At 40.4% G+C, this 21,461-nt stretch overlaps 1 protein-coding gene across 1 annotated transcript in view; it reads left to right on the top strand.

The window, feature by feature from the left end:
• The window catches only part of LOC126428435 (uncharacterized), a 76,017-nt gene extending 54,987 nt beyond the window's left edge, over nt 1-21,030 (top strand). The window contains exons 4-5 of the mRNA XM_050090360.1: nt 10,354-10,578; nt 20,752-21,030. Of these exons, the coding sequence (XP_049946317.1) occupies nt 10,354-10,578; nt 20,752-20,871 (345 nt within the window). The 3' untranslated portion in view covers nt 20,872-21,030. The remainder of the gene's footprint in view (nt 1-10,353; nt 10,579-20,751) is intronic.
• The last annotated feature ends 431 nt before the right edge of the window (nt 21,031-21,461 follow it).

The following is a 21,461-nucleotide window of genomic DNA, read 5'->3' on the forward strand; positions in this document are numbered from 1 at the left end:
CCAAGTTTTCTCACCTCCCGCCTAAATGTCATAGAACTTCCAGTGGATCCTGATGCAGTTTGGAATTCCTGTGTGTTGGTCTGGATAGATGCCTTTACACGTTATGACCCTCTTCAACTGCCAGCAGTCTCTGTCAGTCAACAGACAAGGTTGGCCTGTACGCTTTTGTGCTGTGTGTGTCCCTTCACATTTCCACTTCACTGCCACATTAGAAAGAGTGGACCTAGGGATGTTTAGGAGTGTGGAAATCTCGTGTACGGACATATGACACAAGTGACACCCAATAACCTGACCACATTCGAAGTCCATGAGTTCTGCGGAGCGCCCCATTCTGTTCTCTCACGATGTCTAATGTCTACTGATGTAGTTGATATTGAGTACCTGGCTGTAGGTGACAGCACAATGCACCTAATATGAAAAACATGTTTTATGGGTGTCCGGATATTTTTGATCACATAGTGCATGTACAAACCGAATGGAGAGTTGACCCTTGTTCAATGAATGGGAAGTAACCTGTGCTATGCACTCACAATGGTTTGTAGAGTATGGATATGAATGTAGATATGTTTGGAAGCTTAAATGATTTAACAAAAAATTAGTGAAAAATAAATTATCTATATCACTAAGCAACTAACCGAGAACCCTGTGTCAGTTACAGGTTGCCTGTCTGACAGCTTGCAGGGATAACAAAAATTTGATTTTCAATATTTCATGTAATTATTTAGTGAATTACAAAATTTAAAAGCTGTCGCAATATATTCATTAAGGGATATACTCTTACGTTAAAAGTTAACCTCAATAAGGCAAGCATTGTAGTTAGAACCTGCATGTTTGTCTCAAGGCAATATGACTGACAGTGTGCAGATATCCAGACTTTATTCATCGAATATTTGATAATGAAAGTACTTAGTGACTTCCAACAAACTTTAATGTAGTTTCAAACATTTAAAAACTATTTATACCTGGCACTCCCTATAAAATGAAAGTTTATCACTTTCTACATTTTCACTGTTCGTGCAGCAAAACTTCAACATCAGACATGACTTTTTAATTTATTAGTATTTTACTACTAACTCTATGCACAACACAGCCTGCAGGCAGTATCCACATACACCACTGACTATACCTGCAAAATTACTTCATTATACAACACATAATTCAGGAGATATGTCATAGACATTTAGATGCATGAATAACTAGTCTTTGCTCAAAATGAAGTGCACATTACTCAAACTACACTCCTGGAAATGGAAAAAAGAACACATTGACACCGGTGTGTCAGACCCACCATACTTGCTCCGGACACTGCGAGAGGGCTGTACAAGCAATGATCACACGCACGGCACAGCGGACACACCAGGAACCGCGGTGTTGGCCGTCGAATGGCGCTAGCTGCGCAGCATTTGTGCACCACCGCCGTCAGTGTCAGCCAGTTTGCCGTGGCATACGGAGCTCCATCGCAGTCTTTAACACTGGTAGCATGCCGCGACAGCGTGGACGTGAACCGTATGTGCAGTTGACGGACTTTGAGCGAGGGCGTATAGTGGGCATGCGGGAGGCCGGGTGGACGTACCGCCGAATTGCTCAACACGTGGGGCATGAGGTCTCCACAGTACATCGATGTTGTCGCCAGTGGTCGGCGGAAGGTGCACGTGCCCGTCGACCTGGGACCGGACCGCAGTGACGCACGGGTGCACGCCAAGACCGTAGGATCCTACGCAGTGCCGTAGGGGACCGCACCGCCACTTCCCAGCAAATTAGGGACACTGTTGCTCCTGGGGTATCGGCGAGGACCATTCGCAACCGTCTCCATGAAGCTGGGCTACGGTCCCGCACACCGTTAGGCCGTCTTCCGCTCACGCCCCAACATCGTGCAGCCCGCCTCCAGTGGTGTCGCGACAGGCGTGAATGGAGGGACGAATGGAGACGTGTCGTCTTCAGCGATGAGAGTCGCTTCTGCCTTGGTGCCAATGATGGTCGTATGCGTGTTTGGCGCCGTGCAGGTGAGCGCCACAATCAGGACTACATACGACCGAGGCACACAGGGCCAACACCCGGCATCATGGTGTGGGGAGCGATCTCCTACACTGGCCGTACACCACTGGTGATCGTCGAGGGGACACTGAATAGTGCACGGTACATCCAAACCGTCATCGAACCCATCGTTCTACCATTCCTAGACCGGCAAGGGAACTTGCCGTTCCAACAGGACAATGCACGTCCGCATGTATCCCGTGCCACCCAACGTGCTCTAGAAGGTGTAAGTCAACTACCCTGGCCAGCAAGATCTCCGGATCTGTCCCCCATTGAGCATGTTTGGGACTGGACGAAGCGTTGTCTCACGCGGTCTGCACGTCCAGCACGAACGCTGGTCCAACTGAGGCGCCAGGTGGAAATGGCATGGCAAGCCGTTCCACAGGACTACATCCAGCATCTCTACGATCGTCTCCATGGGAGAATAGCAGCCTGCATTGCTGCGAAAGGTGGATATACACTGTACTAGTGCCGACATTGTGCATGCTCTGTTGCCTGTGTCTATGTGCCTGTGGGTCTGTCAGTGTGATCATGTGATGTATCTGACCCCAGGAATGTGTCAATAAAGTTTCCCCTCCCTGGGACAATGAATTCACGGTGTTCTTATTTCAATTTCCAGGAGTGTATATTCATCCAATGTTTCATAAGTGAAGCACTTAGTGACTTCTGACAAATATTAAGAATAATTCCAAACCTTTTCTATACTTTTTCTCACTAACTTGTTTATTATGAAATATTTAGCACATTAACTTATTTGTAAAGTAATCAGACATTTGCAGTTGTTTTATACATGGTAGTTAAATTCTTTAAGGAATCAGAGGTTTACTGATAGTGTACAAAACTGTTGAGGATTTTGCAAGCCAGTTTTTGACTTTTTGTTTGTTGGTGCCCTTCTCCTGAGCTTTGGCTGACAGTCAATTAGTGCTCAGCAAAGGATCCCAAGGTGAACATCGACAGGCAACATGTCAAATTATAATATTTTTGTTTGACCTCAACTACTAGCTAACTTTATGCAGAATTTATGAAATTGAAAACAGAAATTGAGGCTGATTGGTATTTATCATCATATCCCACATCATTCCATCTTATTTTGTGGGTCAGTGAGCGAAGCTTCTTTTTCAATTACAGTCCTTAAACTTCTCTCCCTCTTCAGTGCTGTCCCTTTCTGCTCTGGTTTTTGCCATATCCTTGTACCTCACTCTTGGTCATCCTCTGGTGTTTTGCCTCTGCATTTCAAATCATACATTAGTCCTTACATGGTAGATAGATAGATTTAGTCATCTCATAACATATGATTTCAAATCATTGTTGATTTTATGCATTAGAGACATATCACAGTGTTTAATTTATTTTATTTGCATTTCTGAGATATTCCTACACAATTACATACTAATGTTTTCAGTATACGAAAGTAAATGTATAATTTCCTTGTTTAAACTGTAAAACTACCATCAAAGAATTCTTCAGTAGAATAGTAACACTTTTCCATCAGAGAGGTCTAAAGTAATCTTCTCAGCAAACCTAACTCCATGTTAAATATATTACAACCTTTTATTTTACTGTAAATTTTTACCCCATATATGCTGATGGTTGGGTATAGAGTTTTAAGCCATGTGATGGGAGTTTAAATTTCTCTCTGTGGTGAGTGCTGTAGTTGTGGCTGAAATGGAAAGAGTGAAGTACATGTTGATTTTTTACATAATAATTACAATACCTCTTACATGTAAAGGGAAGGAATAGATAGTATTTTTAGATTTTTTTAACAGTTGTCATCATGATGCCTGTTGTTTGTCAATACACATGTTCCTATTTTTTTAATTTTAGTAGTACTAGGTGTCTCATGACATTTGCTGAATTTCCACAGAAGATTATGCCATAACGAGTAACTGACTCAAAGCAAGAATGATAGATTATATTTTTGATGTCTACATACATTGCAAAAGCTAGGATGTTAAATTTGTTTGCTAAGTAGTCTATGTGTACCTTCCAATTTAAATTTTTATCAAGATTTTGGCCTAAGAACTTCATTTGGTTTGCTTCTGTGTTATTCTGATCATTGCAAGTAATCTTTTTTTCACTTCATTCAAATGATTCATCTTCAAATTACATCAATTTGGTTTTAAGTTACATTTAGTTTCAGTCTAGCGCCAAGATTCAAGTTTCTCTAAAGTATTTACGACACTTTCCAGAATTCTTCCAGGCACTTCATTTTCAATTGGTTTGCTAGCCTGTTGGCATCCATGTATCGTGTATCATCTCAGCCACTGTTAATTTATTTTGTCTTGTAGTCCTATAACTTGAGCCTATTTTTGGATATCCTCATTCAGGCTTCTATCCCTCTCTCTTCCCTGCCATGTTAGGAACAAATCACATCTCAGCTGCCTGAATTCTGCTGATGTTTTTATTCCTTAATTTTATTGCCTTAAGCAATTTAGGGAAATCATGAAAAACCTAAATCAGGTTGGCTGAATGTGGATTTGAACCGTTGTATTCCCAAATGTGAGTCCAGTGTGCTAATCACCGTGCTACTCTGCTAAGTTTTCACTTCAATTATACAATTGTTTTTTACCATTCCCATTGGGACAAAGTTGCAGTTATAGTTTCATCTGATTAGAGGTATATTTATATTTTTAGCATGCAAACTACATGCCAGAAAAAAAATGGAACAACATCAAGGATGAGGTCATTTTATTGATAAGTGAGGTGACAGGCAGTTCATCATTGTAGAAGTATATGATAATAAGCTCAGACTAAATGAAACACATGTCACAGTAATGAGTGCCTAACAGTCGCATCAATGCAGAGGAAGGGCAGTTGTTGTACACTACGAAGAGCATGTTGCATCACAATAGCCATATGTGGACATGCATTGTCCTGCTGAAAAAGCACATCACCTTTCTGTCAAAGAAATGGCTGTAGCATGGCTATAACAACCTGTGCAATGTAGCAGGCAGTGGTTACTTTACCCTGCAGAAACACCAAATGTGACTATGAGTTGCAACTGATGGTCCCTCACCTAGAAGCCTGGAATGGGATCTGTATGTCGTAGGTGAATGAACTCTGGAATAGGCAGGTCACCAGGTCTATACCATATGCATGCACATCCAACACTTGCATACAGGCACAAACTACTCTCATCACTGAAGGCAACAGAGCACCATTCTACTCTACAGCTGATTCTTTCATGACACAACAGGAGCCATGCTTGGCGGTGTCATGGTGTCAGTGGAAGTCCAGCAAGAGGCACATGTGATCTTAATCCTGCTGCAGATAGTTCAAAATCATCCTTGGTGACACGTCCCCAGATTTTGACCCTGGGTGGTGTTTGGTTGGCCACCACTGCTTGTGCAATACGTCAAACATGATGTGCAGCTGTAATCGAGAAGTAGAGTGTGATTGCAAAGTTATCTGGACATGTTTAACAGGGCTAGGAGAAATAAAGTTAATTGTTGGGTGTTATTACCAGCCACCAGGTTCCATCGTAACAGTTATAGAACCATTCAAAGGGAGTCTACACTCTGTATTGCAGAAGTACCCGGATCATGCTATATTAGTCGGAGGGGACTTCAACCTACCAAGTATAGACTGGGATGTCTATGGATTCATTACAGGTGGTACAGACAAGCCGTCGTGTGAATTACTTTTGAACACATTATCCAAAAACTGTCTTGAGCAGCTAAATCAACAGCCAATGCAATGGAAATATTTTAAATCTGGTAGCCACAAACAGACCAGACCTCATCGACGGTGTAAGTGTTGAGACAGGGATTAGTGATCATGATGTTATCATTATGACTATGGTTTCAAAAGGTTAAAATTCAGTCAAGAAGGCTAGGAGAGTATTCTTACTAGAAAGAGCGGATAAGCAGTTGTTAGCATCCCACTTAGCAAATGAATTGACTTCATTTACTTCCGGTATGATGGACGTGGAAGAATTATGGGAAAATTTTAAACACATTGGAAATCACGCATTGGAGAAGTATGTGCCAAAAAAGTGGGTTACGGATGGAAAAGACCCACTGTGGTTTAACAGCACAATTCAGAGAATGCTTAGGAAGCAAAGACAGTTGCACTCGCGGTACAAGAAAGATCAGGAGAATGAGGACAGGCAAAAGTTAGTAGAGATTCATGGTGCTGTAAAAAGAGCGATGCACAAAGCATACAACCACTACCACCGTCATACCTTAGCAAAAGATCTTGCTGAAAACCCAAGGAAATTCTGGTCTTACATAAAATCGGTAAGCGGGTCAAAGGCTTCCATCCAGTCACTCACTGATCAGTCTGGCCTGGCAATGGAAGACAGCAAAACGAGAGCTGAAATTTTAAATTTAGCATTTGAGAAACCTTTCATGCAGGAGGATCGTACAAACATACCGCCGTTTGAGTCTCGTGCAGATTCCCGTATGGAGGACATAGTGATATACATCCCTGGGGTTGTGAAGAAGCTGAATGGGTTGAAAATAAATAAATCGCCAGGTCCTGATGCGATTCTAATTCAGTTTTACAGAGAGTACTCTAATGCATTGGCTCCTTACTTAGCTTGCATTTATCGTGAATCTCTTGCCCAATGTAAAGTTCCGAGTGACTGAAAAAAAGCACAGGTGACTCCTGTATATAAGAAGGGTTAGAAGGACGGATCCTCAAAATTACAGACCAATACCCTTAACATCGGTTTGTTGCAGGATTCTTGAACGTATTCTCAGTTCAAATATAATGAATTTCCTTGAGACACATAAGTTGCTGTCCATGCATCAGCATGGCTTTAGAAAGCATCGCTCCTGCAAAACACAACTTGCCCTTTTTTCACATGATATCTTGCGAACCATGGATGAAGAGTATCAGATGGATGCCATATTCCTTGACTTCCGAAAAGCGTTTGACTCGGTGCACCACTGCAGACTCCTAACTGAGGTACAGGCATATGGGATTGGTTCCCAAATATGTGAGTGGCTCGAAGACTTCTTAAGTAATAGAACCCAGTAAGTTGTCCTCGATGGTGAGTGTTCATCGGAGGTGGTACGAGGTACCATCCGCCATGCACCGTATGGTGGATTGCGGAGTATGTATGTATGTAGATGTAGACGTAGATGTAATCTACAGACATCCAGAACCTTATCCGCAGACATGAAATGTTCCACAAACCAATGCCGAAAGCAGCAACACACACTAATGCACTGTGTCCAACATGTGCAGCAATCTGTCAAGATATCCCACAAGCCCACAATGCGACCACGTTCAGATGGTTCAAGCTGTTCCACAGGAGTATGTATTCATCCCTGGGGCATTGTTCCATCATAGAGTAAATGTTGGTAACACTGTTCGCCTCTAAACTCATCACTGTTATTGCCTGCGGATTCAAAATAAAGGGTGTGTAGACGGGCCTCCTGAGTGCCATCTGATCAACGATAACAGCGACAAATGAATCACTAACACTACAACCCTTAAAATACACATATCACACCCTAGTGCCAGAGGACACTGTCCTTGAGTGTGTTGCATTTTTTTCTGACCATGTATATCTCATATCTCCCCCCCCCCCCCCCCCCACAAAAAAAAAAAAAAAAAAAAAAAACCTCTGACTTGTTTGATGCAGCCTACCAAGAATTCCTCTCCTGTGCCAACCTTTTCATCTCAAAGTAGTACTTGCTACCTGTGTCCTCACTTATTTGCTGGAATTTCTGTCTTCCTTTACAGTTTTCAGTTTTTACCCCCTACAGCTCCCTCACGTACCATGGAGGTTATTCCATGATTTCTTAACAAATGTCCTATCATCCTTTCTCTTCTCCTTGCCTATGTTTTCAAGTCTCATAGACTGTACATGCCAACTTGAATAGTCATTTGGTTGCCACCTCCCCAGTGATGCCCTACCATTCTGTCCCTTCTTCTTGTCAGTGTTTTCCATATATTGCGTTCTTTGTTAATTCTGTGGAGAACCTCCTCATTCCTTGCCTGATCTTCAGCATTCTTCTGTAGCACCACATCTCAAATGCTTCTTTTCCCTTCTGTTCCAGTTTCCCCATACTTCATGTCTCACTACCGTACACGGCTGTGTTCCAAACATACATTATCAAAAATTTTGTCCTCAAATTAAGGCCCTGTTTGATACTAAAGTGCATGTCATTTACGATGGCGGCCGAGTTTAGGTTCGTTCTGCGTATCTGACATCACTAAACAGTCAGCCAATGAACAGAGAACGACGTTGCCAGAGCTCGACTGCAGTGCGGGGCACGGACGAGTGTCTTCAGTTTTCGAAACGTTCAGTCATAAATAAAGTAATTGAACAAAAGCAATGTCTTGATAGCAGACTTTCTTTTATAGAAAGTTTGAAAAACGCATTCTTTATACCAATCACTTCATATTCTATTAATTAATTAAACCAAACAAGCAATAAGCCTCCTAATTCAGGTGATAGCAAGGAAAGGTGTTTGTATCATTCTCACTAACCGCTTTTTCACAATAAAGAACAGCAGTAATTGTTTATTTCCTATTGTACTTCGACAAAACGTGAGTAATTCATAGTCATACCAACAGTGTTTGTCAGTATTTTGTGTGATATTTAAAGTCCTCCGCCGGGAGATATATTAAATGACGGGTTGCGTTAGCGTAATGGTTAAAGTGTATGGCTGCTAAGCGAAAGGTTCTGAGATCAAACCTTCTTTGGAGTTTAATATTTTCTTTATTTAAAAACAACATCGAAGTGTCTTACTGCATGAATTTTATTCGTTTGAATGTAATTTTTTGAAATTTCTGGTGGCAACTAAAATTGACCATACGGAAATTATACGCTATGGACTTTTACCTCTGCAAACTCTTCAAAATTTCATGCAATGGTTTACTACATCTAACGCTGCACAATAACTGCGTTGAACATCGAAACAAAATTAAGTCATTTATGGGAGGAAGGTATCAGTCAAGAAGATGTGTAAAAATCAAATTTTTGGGCCAAATAGTTTTTGTGAAATCGAATGATAAAGTGTGTCAAAGCAGTCGAAACACCATGTGTCTGCACAGGCGAGCAGTGCAGTGATGACAAAATCGCGCACAGCGTGGAATGCGTGGAGCACGTCTCTGTAGCAGCGAAAGGGTTATTGCGGCCGTGGTGGCTTTACTTCATAAATTGCGCACTCCCCCCTAAACGTAAGTTTGCGAACTATACTATGGTGCTGCTTCTCTTGGTGCGTAGATCTGGCAATGCAGCAATCTCCCGCATCTGGGCGGGCATGCGCGAACCGACAAGGTAAAAGAATTGAACTATAGTAGACTTGTCTTGACCAGGATTGCCCTCTTTGCCAATGCTAGTCTGCATTTTATGTCCTCCTTGTTGTGTATGTCCTGGGTTATTATGCTGCCTAGGTAGCAGAATTCCATAACTTCACCTACTTCAAGGTCACCAGTTATGATGTTAAGTTTGTTACTGTTGTCATTTCTCCTACTCCTCATTACTTTAGTCTTTCTTTGATTTACTCTCAATCCATATTCTATACTCATTAGACTGTCCAATCCATTCAACAAATCCTGTAATTCTTCTTCACTTTCACTGAGATAGCAATGTCATCAGCAAATCTTGGCGTTATATCCTTTCATCTTGAATTTTAATCTCACTCTTGAACCTTTCTTTTATTCCCGCCATTGATTCTTTGACATATAGATTGAATAGCAGGGGTGAAGGCCTACATCCCTGTCTTACACCCATTTTAATCTCTGTGCTTCATTCTTGGCCTTCCTCTCTTATTGTTCCTTCTTGGTTCTTGTACATATTGTATCTTACCTGCCTTCCCCTATAGCTTACCCTTATTTTTCTCAAGATTTTGAACATCTTACACCATTTTACATTCTTGAACAATTTCTCCAGGTCAACAAATATTGTGAACATGTCTTGATTTTTCTTCACTCTTGCTTCCATTATCAACCACAACATCAGAACTGACACTCTGGTGCCTTTACCTTTTCTAAAGCCAAACTCATGATCATCTAACAGATCCTCAATTTTCTTTCCTATTTTCTGTTATTCCCTAAAAACTATTATTTTGGTATATGAAAGATTACAGAATTCTTCAGGCTGCCCCTTATTGCAGGGTCCACATTGTTCCCCCCCCCCCCCCCCCCCCCGCCACACACACACACACACACACACACACACACACACACACACACACACCACACACACACACACACATACACACATTCTTGTGTAGTTGAATCCCCAATAAACTAAGTGTTCCACTGTATTCAAACACGCCCTTTCTTCTATTACAGTTTTCTGTTTCTTTTTGTTATTAGCGGGTTTTCAAATATTTGCTCTTGTAATATGGATTTCAGGTGTCATCATTGAAGGAGGTTGTAGCCCTTACAAAGGACATGCTGAACATCCGCAACATGGAGGTGGAACACCTGCAGCGTGACGTAAATGCCATGGAGGAAAGGATCAAGGGAGAGAGGGAGAGGTACGCAGAAGCCGTCAAGAAGATGCAGCTCGCGACACGCCTGAATGCTGACGTCAAAGCAGAGTACGAAAAGCAGGTCGCTCTCTTCAATGACTTGAAGGTATATACTGAGCTGAAAATTCTTACTGTGCAACTTAAACTTAGGGCTAAGAATCACAGAGATCCTATGCTTGTTACATAGAGAACATACAGAAGTCACTGATACTGTTTTGATGCCGACAAGTAAATAAACAAACAAATATTTCTTCTTCTTCCTTCCAAGAGTAGGTTCTATAATACTGTTACTGTGTCACCAACAAGTTCTCCTGCCATCTTTCCATTGGTTGACGAAGTGATCTTACACCATTGTGGTTTTAGTGTAAAATGGACTTGTAGATATTTTCTCCAGTTATTTTGGTAGTTCTGTATACAATTTGTGATGGACTTCACTCTATGTGCCTTCAAAACATCTTTATTCCTTTTGTGATTTCCTTTGGTGTAACCAGTTGTTTGTCTCAAGAATTTCATTTGACAGACTGTTTATCGTTTTGCATCTTTTGCCTTTTTGTCTGGATTCGCTGCCACAGCACAACGCTGCTGTTATAAAGGCGTAATGTGGTGTATTTCTGGACTAGGGAATGTTTTATTGCATTATTAATGATTCCCATTGTTTTTCTACATGTGGTAGCTTTTTCATTTAGAGCTGTTTCTCGCATAAAAGATAATTTATAGCTTAAATATTTGAATGTGTCCACTCTCCCCAGTATTTTATTTTTCATGCAGGTCTCACTCTGTACCGGCTATTTTCCCTGTTATATTCCAGCATGGATTCTGCCATATTCTGATAACTTGCCCTCTCTTTATACAGGTTAATTTGTTCTCTACATTTTGTAAATATTTTTGATAACTTGCTTGGGAACCTGATCTACTGCCAGAATCTGTAATAATTTGTTTCTGTTAACCTTATCAAAACACAGTTCCATAAGCAGCAGTGGTGTCACTTTTATATGTGTCTGTCTGCAGTAGTACATATTTTGCCTCCCGAATGGATTTACTGGTCAGCAATTCCGTCTCATAACTTAGTACTTTTTGGGCAGAATTTTCCTTTTGATACAATTAGGAATGTATTTATACAGTTATAATGTTCTTGAGCTTGAAAATTAGGCAACCTTTTTTTATAAGTTATGACTTTCACTTGGCTTATCTAAAAAAGTATTTCTTGTTCAGTGTAATTCTAACCTAATATAATAAACAATTTGGTAAGGTCAGTGATAGAAAAATTATAGTACGAGCCAACACCACAGATCCACAATTTCTTCTAATGTCTACAGTAAAAGGCTCTATGCTCAAGGGTACATAGTACTGTGTTATGCAAAGAGAAATTAAATTAGATTAGATTCAGTTTTCGTTCCATAGATCCAAAAATGAGATAATTCTCATGGGTGTGGAACAAGTGAGAAAGTGTAACATAAAACATTTGAATATAATGCTACCTGCACTGATCATTTGTCAGGAGATTGTCAAAATATGTTAATACATTACAGTAAACTGGAACTGCTAATATTTACAGAATTAATAACCTGTCAGGATGAAATATAGTAATGCGTTTTTAATAAGTTTGTCATACACAAAATACCTAATCCTTACTGTTGTGACCGAAATCTAACAGACTTTTTACTGAAGTTGGTCTTACAGTCCCTGTTAAGAAATTCATCTATAGAATAGGAGGAGTTACCTATCAAAAAAATCTTTCAAGCTCTGTTTAAACTGTACTTTATCTGAAACCAAAGCTTTAATAGTTGCTGGAAATTTATTGAAAATGTGTGTTGCTGAATATTAGTCCCCTTTTCGGACCAAGGTAAGTCATTTTAGGTCTTTATGTAGATTGTCCTTATTCCTAGTATTGATGCTATATTTTGAGCTATTGGTTGGAAATAGATACATATTACTTGCAACAAATTTCATTAAGGAATAAATATACTGAGAAGCAGTGATTAGAATACCAAGTTCCTTGAACGGGCTTCTATATGATCTTGAATTTCCACCCCATGCTTTTGCACGTTAAAAACTTTTGTTCAGTTTGATGAGTTACCCCAGAATATGATCCCACATGGCATAATAGAATGAAAGTAAGCAAAGTATGCAAGTTTTATTTTTATATATTTAAATTTCTTATACCTGACTTCATTCTCACTGCAAATACAGACTTGTTTAGGTGCTTCAGCAATTCTGTGGTATGCCCTTCCCAGCTGAACTCATTATCAAGTTGTAATGTCAGAAATTTAACAGATAGGCCAGTGAGTGGGCTGGAAGAGAGACTAATGTGACAGATCTGTGTTTTGGTGAGTAAATTTTAAATCATGGAAGAGCCATCCTAGATTAGGTATTCAACATTTTGTCTCTAATACTATACATAAACATAGGGGAAATTCCTTCACACATTCATTATTTTGGTGTATTTTATTTGTCCTGTTGTGAGGGAAAACCTCCAGTGATGTGGAATGGGATAAACTATTCATTAACAAAGTGAGGGAGCTGCATTAATAATCAGCCAAATATGAAACCTTGCATACACCATTACCAATGAAAGCAAAATTTTCTGGGTGATTAGGCTGCAACAGTTTTCTCCTTTTACTTCTGTTAACTCAATGTTTCATCATATTCATTGGGATCTTCTTCAGGAGGGTTCTGGTGAGAGAAAACTGTTGTTAGTCACTGTCACATCTGCATGTAAATGGGTGTGTTTAATGTTTTTTCTGAAGAAGTGAATTTATCAGATAAAATTTCTCAAGGGCTCATGATATGCCACTGTTTTGGTTCCTTACTGACACCGGGTCATGCAAGGAGTGGGCCAATTATCAAGCACATCATCATCATCATCATCATCATCGTCATCATCAGACACTAATGCAGTGCTTTCCCAGATAGCTTCCTGGAAATTATTCTATATTATTCATGTGGTATGTTTGGCTTGTTACTTGCTGCTTGATCACCAGAAGCCATGAAACCGATAATCTGTAGACATCCTATCTGTTGAAATCAGACACTTTTGTAGATACTTCCACATCTCCCCAGGCTTTCCTTTTGTAAGTATTCCATTTCTTGTGTAGAGGTGAAATGCAAAGCTGCAGAAACACAAGTAGATATAATAAGGTTAAATGCTGATTGCAAGAAAATTGAAGAAATTTTTGGAGAATAAAAGCAGATGTATGAATATCAACAGTTCAGATGCTAAGTCAGTATTAGAAGGGAATGCTGAAAGATGGGAGAAAACACACAGGAGACTATACAAAGGAAAGAAATCTAAGGACAACATTATGGAAAGGAATATGGAAATAAATGAAGATGGAATGGGAGATATGATATTGTGCAAAGAATTTAATGTAAATGGATAGATAAAAAACTTACTCACCAAGCAGCAGCGGGAGAACACACACGCACTAAAAGATTTAAATTTTACAAGCTTTTGGAGCCAGTGGCTCCTTTTTGTGGCAGAAGAGTTGAAGGGTAGGAAAGAGGGTTGAAGGGAAAGGTGTATTCCACTGTTAAGCTCTTTGGTTTTAAATCTCATCCAGTGTAATTCCCAAGAATCAGTCTTTCCTTCTCATCCCATCTGGCAAGTCTCCCCTGACCCGGGATCTGGGTGGTTTTTCTGAACTGTACCCCTTTTCCTTATCCTCTCCAATCCTTTTCCTTCACCCCTCTTCCTTCCCCCTCAACTCTTTTGCCAGGAGGAGGAGCCACTGGCTCTGAAAGCTTGTAAAAGTTAAACCTTTTTGTGTATGTGTTCTCCTACCACTTCTTGGTGAGTAGATGTTATATCTATTCATTTATGTTACAATATATTGTCAATAATTGATTATTTTCATTGTGCAAATAATTTGACAGTGCACTAAAGGACCTACATTGAGAAAATCATCTTGAGTAGATAACATTCCATTCATGATATGAATATAATAGAGGGAAACATTCCACATGGAAAATATATATATATATAAAAACAAAGATGCTGTGACTTACCAAACGAGAAAGTGCTGGTAGATAGACACAATAAAAAAAAACACAAACACACACACAAATTTCAAGCTTTCGCAACCCAAGGTTGCTTCATCAGGGAAGAGGGAAGGAGAGGGAAAGACGAAAAGATATGGGTTTTAAGGGAGAGGGTAAGACACAGGCAGACATGTGTCTGTATATGTGCAGATGGATATGTGTGTGTGTGTGTGTGTGTGTGTGTGTGTGTGTGTGTGTGTGGGCGCGCGCGCTCGCGAGTGTATACCTGTCCTTTTTTCCCCCTAAGGTAAGTCTTTCCGCTCCCGGGATTGGAATGACTCCTTACCCTCTCCCTTAAAACCCACATCCTTTCAACTTTCTCTCTCCTTCCCTCTTTCCTGATGAAGTAACCTTGGGTTGCGAAAGCTTGAAATTTGTGTGTTTTTTATTGTGTCTATCTACCAGCGCTTTCTCATTTGGTAAGTCACAGCATCTTTGTTTTTATATATATAACATTTCATTACAGATCTTTGGGCAGACCAACCATGACAAAGCTATTCCAGCTGGTATACAGAATATATGAGACAGTGAAAAATAGATACAGACTTCAAGGAGGCGGCTGTATTACTGCACCATCAGTTTAATAAGTAATGGCTACATAACTCAATATCTATAGAAGGATGGAATAACTGGTAGAGGCTGACTTGCTGGAAAATGTATTTGGGTTCCAGAGAAATGTAGGAACATGCAAAGCAATGCTGACCTTACTGCTAGTCTTAGGGTATACACTACATAAAGGCAAAACCTCATTTGCACCAAATGGTTATAATTAAAGTGCAGCTCCTCATGGAGGTCCAGTGCAGGCTGTAATTATCATATGGCAGCAAATCTTGGTAGATATGCTAATGCATTAATGTGGAACCGATGTACGCTGGAAAAAAATTAGTTCCAATTTTGGCCACCAGGTGAAAATCTGGTGCTGTGAGTCCAAGAAAGATATATAGAAATATTTCTATATGTAATGGAGTTTGAACTGGATGTGGGCAGAAAAGGTCAAACAAGTGAGAAAAGTATAATGTTGATTTTATTATTAACCACTGCTTACACAATTTGTTCAATATGAGCACCAGAGATGTTGATGAGATAGTGCATCCAGAAAACAATGTAGTCAACAGTTGCTCGAGCTGTTCTGGTGGACTAGAGTGACATGTTCCTGTATATTGGCCCTCAGATCAGATTGATACTGAATGTGTCCTTAGTAAACACAATATTTTGGACATCCCAACAGCCAAAGTCACACGGATTCAGCTCAAGTGACCTTGCACGCTATGCATCTGGAGAACCTTTGGAGGTGACACATATTTGAAAGGTCGAATTAAGCAGATCTTTCATTGTGTGAGTGACATGAGGTGTTGCACCATCCTGCATGAAAAAGTGGTTTCAAAAGTTGTGTTCTTCCAAAGCAGGAACCACATTCTCTACAAGGAGGTCTCGGTAACATGCAGACGTCACAGTACACCTGGCAGTCCCTCTGGGTGCATTCTCTTCAAAGAAAAATGGACCGAGAATAAAGCTGCTTGTGAATCTGCACCACAGAGCCACATATGGTGAGTGCAGTGGCTCTTTATGCACAACACATGGTTTAACAGTACTCAAAATTCGGCAGTTCTGTGTATTCACTGCACCCTGTAGTGTAAAATGTGCCTCATCACATCATGCCTGGTGACATGTCATCAATATCAATCTGTGCCAGAAACCAAAGAGTGAATTCAGAATGATGCTGCTGTGGATCTTGAAGTTTCGGTTGCTGCACCACCCGGATTTTGTACAGGTGCCAGAGTGAAACAGACCACAAAATTTTCCATGTCGTGACCACATGATAGACAATTTTCATGACACTGCGTGAGCACTAGCACTACCCAGGACACATACTGCATGGCCAGTCACAACAACAGCAACCTCATCAATAACTTCCACCAGAATAGCTCGCCTCTCTCTTCCAGATGCCACACCAAGCTCGCTCGTGCTTTTGAATCTCATTATCATCATCTTTAAACCATTTAATGACATCACGCCTCTCCTCAGACCTTTTAGTCAATGATACTCTCTCAATGCAGCACTGTTATTGTTACTGTTCACATAAAACAGTTTCACTAACAGCGCACAATCTCTCTTGTCGATAGCCATACAGTTCACTTGTGTTATGGCTTGTCAAATGACTGTGTGGATGTCACACCATCATACAAACAGTGTACAGTACTTACCTCGCTCAGTACAGCCGATAGATACACATAAAACAGAACTGAAAATTTACGTTGCTAGCTTTCGGAACAAATGTTCCTTCATCGGGGAGGAGAGAGGGGAAAGAAAGGGAAGAAGGGAAAGGAGATTCAGTTACTCACAACCCAGGTTACGAAGCAACAGGGAAAGGAAAATAGGGAGGGAAGCAAGGATGGAGGCATGGTATGCCCTATCTTGTTGTTGTGGTCTTCAGTCCTGAGACTGGTTTGATGCAGCTCTCCATGCTACTCTATCCTGTGCAAGCTTCTTCATCTCCCAGTACCTACTGCAACCTACATCCTTCTGAATCTGCTTAGTGTATTCATCTCTTGGTCTCCCTCTACGATTTTTAACCTCCACGCTGCCCTCCAATGCTAAATTTGTGATCCCTCGATGCCTCAAAACATGTCCTACCAACCGATCCCTTCTTCTAGTCAAGTTGTGCCACAAACTCCTCTTCTCCCCAATCCTACTCAATACCTTCTCATTAGTTACGTGATCTACCAACCTTATCTTCAGCAGTCTTCTGTAGCACCACATTTCAAAAGCTTCTATTCTCTTCTTGTCCAAACTAGTTATCGTCCATGTTTCACTTCCATACATGGCTACACTCCATACAAATACTTTCAGAAATGACGTCCTGACACTTAAATCTATACTCGATGTTAACAAATTTCTCTTCTTGAGAAACGCTTTCCTTGCCATTGCCAGTGTACATTTTATATCCTCTCTGCTTCGACCATCATCGGTTATTTTACTCCCTAAATAGCAAAACTCCTTTACTACTCTAAGTGTCTCATTTCCTAATCTAATTCCCTCAGCATCACCTGACTTCCATTATCCTCGTTTTGCTTTGGTTGATGTTCATCTTATATCCTCCTTTCAAGACACTGTCCATTCCGTTCAACTGCTCTTCCAAGTCCTTTGCTGTCTCTGACAGAATTACAATGTCGTCGGCGAACCTCAAAGTTTTTATTTCTTCTCCATGGATTTTAATACCTACTCCGAATTTTTCTTGTTTCCTTTACTGCTTGCTCAATATACAGATTGAATAACATCGGGGAAAGGCTACAACCCTGTCTCACTCCTTTCCCAACCACTGCTTCCCTTTCATGCCCCTCGACTCTTATAACTGCCATCTGGTTTCTGTACAAGTTGTAAATAGCCTTTCGCTCCCTGTATTTTACCCCTGCCACCTTTAGAATTTGAAAGAGAGTATTCCAGTTAACGTTGTCACAAGCTTTCTCTAAGTCTACAAATGCTAGAAACGTAGGTTTGCCTTTTCTTAATCTTTCTTCTAAGATAAATCGTAAGGTCAGTATTGCCTCACGTGTTCCAACATTTCTACGGAATCCAAACTGATCTTCCCCGAGGTCGGCTTCTACCAGTTTTTCCATTCGTCTGTAAAGAATTCGCGTTAGTATTTTGCAGCTGTGACTTATTAAACTGATAGTTTGGTAATTTTCACATCTGTCAACACCTGCTTTCTTTGGGATTGGAATTATTATATTCTTCTTGAAGTCTGAGGGTATTTCGCCTGTCTCATACATCGTGCTCACCAGATGGTAGAGTTTTGTCATGACTGGCTCCCCGAGGCCATCAGTAGTTCTAATGGAATGTTGTCTACTCCCAGGGCCTTGTTTCGACTCAGGTCTTTCAGTGCTCTGTCAAACTCTTCACGCAGTCTCTTATCTCCCATTTCGTCTTCATCTACATCCTCTTCCATTTCCATAATATTGTCCTCAAGTACATCTCCCTTGTATAAACCCTCTATATACTTCTTCCACCTTTCTGCCTTCCCTTCTTTGCTTAGAACTGGGTTGCCATCTGAGCTCTTGATATTCATACAAGTGGTGGTATGCCCTAAAGAAAAGAAAAATTCCCCTTCACCTTTTGGTCACACCTCGTACGGTGGTGTTGCGTTTCTAGGCCTCTGAGTCACCAGAAGTATGAGATAGAGACTGCACTGCCAGTTCACAGAATAATTGGGTGGTGTCCACCACCAACAGCAGTCACGAATGAGAACACACTTGTAACGAAAGTTCACAGTATGAGCTATAATGTGTTCACTGTCTGTATCAGGAGGCAATGGTGATTGTATAATTCAATGAAAAGTACTGTGGCAAGCATTGCACTTGTGAAATAAATTCATGACAGCCCTTAAAGAAAATTACACAGTCATTCCTCGAAGGTAGACGTGCACATTCCCTTAACAATTTCATAGGTCATAAATGGGACCACAACTGTGAGTGATCTTCTGTGAGAGGGACTCAGCTTTAGAAGACGTAAGGTGATCAATTAGAATTATCATGATGTGTGCCTGATATACGTGTTCAACTGAATCTCTTGTGTCCACATTTAGCAAGATGTGTTGCAATATATTATGTGTCATGATTTGAGAATCCGTAGACTTAAATCCAGTCAACACTGTCAAAAGGTTTTCTAAATCTATGGATGCTATCAGGTGGTTCAGCCCCTCTATCTCTTTGTTAGTATTTGTTTCATCTTTATATGAGATTTTTCATTAATCATTTAAACAGTGTACAGTGCCAGATTTGAAGCTGGTGGCCAAAAGTGGAGCTAATTTTTCCCGGCATAAATTGCTTCTGCATTAACACATTAGTGTATCTACCAAGTTTTGCTGCTATAAGATTATTACGGCTCACACTGGACCTCCATGAGTAGCTACACTTTAATTGTAACCACCTGATAGCATCCGTAGATTTAGAAAAACATTTGATAGTGTTGACTGGATTTAAGTCTACGGATTCTCAAATCATGACACATAATATACTGCAACACATCTTGCTAAATGTGGACACAACAGATTCAGTTGAACACGTATATCAGGCACAAATCATGATAATTCTAATTGATCACCTTACGTCTTCTAAAGCTGAGTCCCTCTCACAGTAGATCACTCACAGTTGTGGTCCCATTTATGACCTGTCTCTATGAAATTGTTAAGGGAATGTGCAGGTCTACCTTCGAGGAATGACTGTGTAATTTTCTTTAAGGGCTGTCATGAATTTATTTCACAAGTGCAATGCTTGCCACAGTACTTTTCATTGAATTATACAATCATCATTGCCTCCTGATACAGACAGTGAACACATTATAGCTCATACTGTGAACTTTCGTTACAAGTGTGTTCTCATTCGTGACTGCTGTTGGTGTGGACACCACCCAATTATTCTGTGAACTGGCAGTGCAGTCTCTATCTCATACTTCTGGTGACTCAGAGGCCTAGAAAAGCAACACCACCATACGAGGTGTGATCAAAAGGTGAAGGGGAATTTTTCTTTTCTTTAGGGCATCCTCCCTTTTATTTTGCCGTTCTGCAGGAGCTGGGTTGCCACTTTATCAGTAGTCACACTCGTAAAATTGTTTTGTGGTTTTACAGGGTTGCCACTCAGGTTTTTCAGCAGTTTTCAGGCTTGTCTACTGTTCAGCTTCATGTCGAGGTTCTCTACCAGGTTACTCCACTTGGCCTTGCAAGTTGCTGAAATGGCTTGCGGCAATATTTCACCAGCTTGGCTCGTTTCTTCTGCAAATGGATCCTCTTCATAGAGAGTTTGGTATATTTCTAACGACAGTTTGTCGTCATTGGACATGCCTGGAACATACCGAGTCCTGCATCTTCTCGGAATAGTTTTCCTCGAAACTTGCTGGATGCATTTGATAAAGATTTTGTACATTTCAGGTTGCGGTGGAGTGTTTATCACTTTTGAGTCACGATCTTCACTGAACTGCCAGTCAGCCTTCTTGAAGTTAAACCTCCTCTTGAATCGTACCTCTTCAGGCGCTACTATAGAATTACTATGCTGAAATTATTCCATTCATGCAGTATCACAAATACAGGAATAACTGAGCAATAGTGGTCTGTTTATCGTGCTTTTTACCTTGAACTGAAGCAATTTCCATTATTACTTGTGTGTTCTGGAAACCCAATAGTATAATTGTTAGTAATTTACGTTTCATTAAAATATTGCAAAGGTGCCTTTAATTATTTTTTCCACAGCAAAAATATGAAGAAAAAGTACAGTTACTCATCAAGGAGAATGCAAGACTGCGGGAAAATGCCGCTGCGGAGAATGAAGATTTTGTTGATGCTCATGAGGACCTCAATGGTTCGGCATGAATTATTCTTGCATAATAAAGGGACTGCTGGTGGTATACAAAACTGATGTGTGATATGATGTACAACTTATATCTCCACAATTGTGCTTGATGGCCCATTTTGAATAATTTGTTACTTCATTTCTTATACATCAATTTAATAAAAACTTTGAGAACATAATTAACTTTCATTTATTGCACATATACACAACGCCTCCTCTCATTCATTTATGTCAGCTTAGAGCAATTTTTTTTTTATGAATCAAGGTTAACACAGTAATGTGGAATAGTGAATGGTTATAGCTTAAACACTGCTGCACTTATTAATGTAGGTCCTAGTGCAGATGGTTTCTCTCTGTCTTCATCTAACCTGTGACCTGATTCACCCAGCAAATTATGTGGAGCCTGCAGTTTAACATACAGTGGAAAGCAGTGGGTGACATAGCACTTTTTCACATACATGAGAGACTGAATTACATTCTGTTGACAGGGTTTGTAGAGAGAGGTTGATAAATGGGCTGTGTAATTCATTACCAATTTCCAGTAGTCACTGTGCAAGTGTTGAGGAAATGCTCAATGATATCCAAAGCCCCTATGTGAAAACACCATTAA

The sequence above is a fragment of the Schistocerca serialis genome, chromosome 12 (genome assembly GCF_023864345.2).
Source record: "Schistocerca serialis cubense isolate TAMUIC-IGC-003099 chromosome 12, iqSchSeri2.2, whole genome shotgun sequence".
NCBI classification, from domain to species: domain Eukaryota; kingdom Metazoa; phylum Arthropoda; class Insecta; order Orthoptera; family Acrididae; genus Schistocerca; species Schistocerca serialis.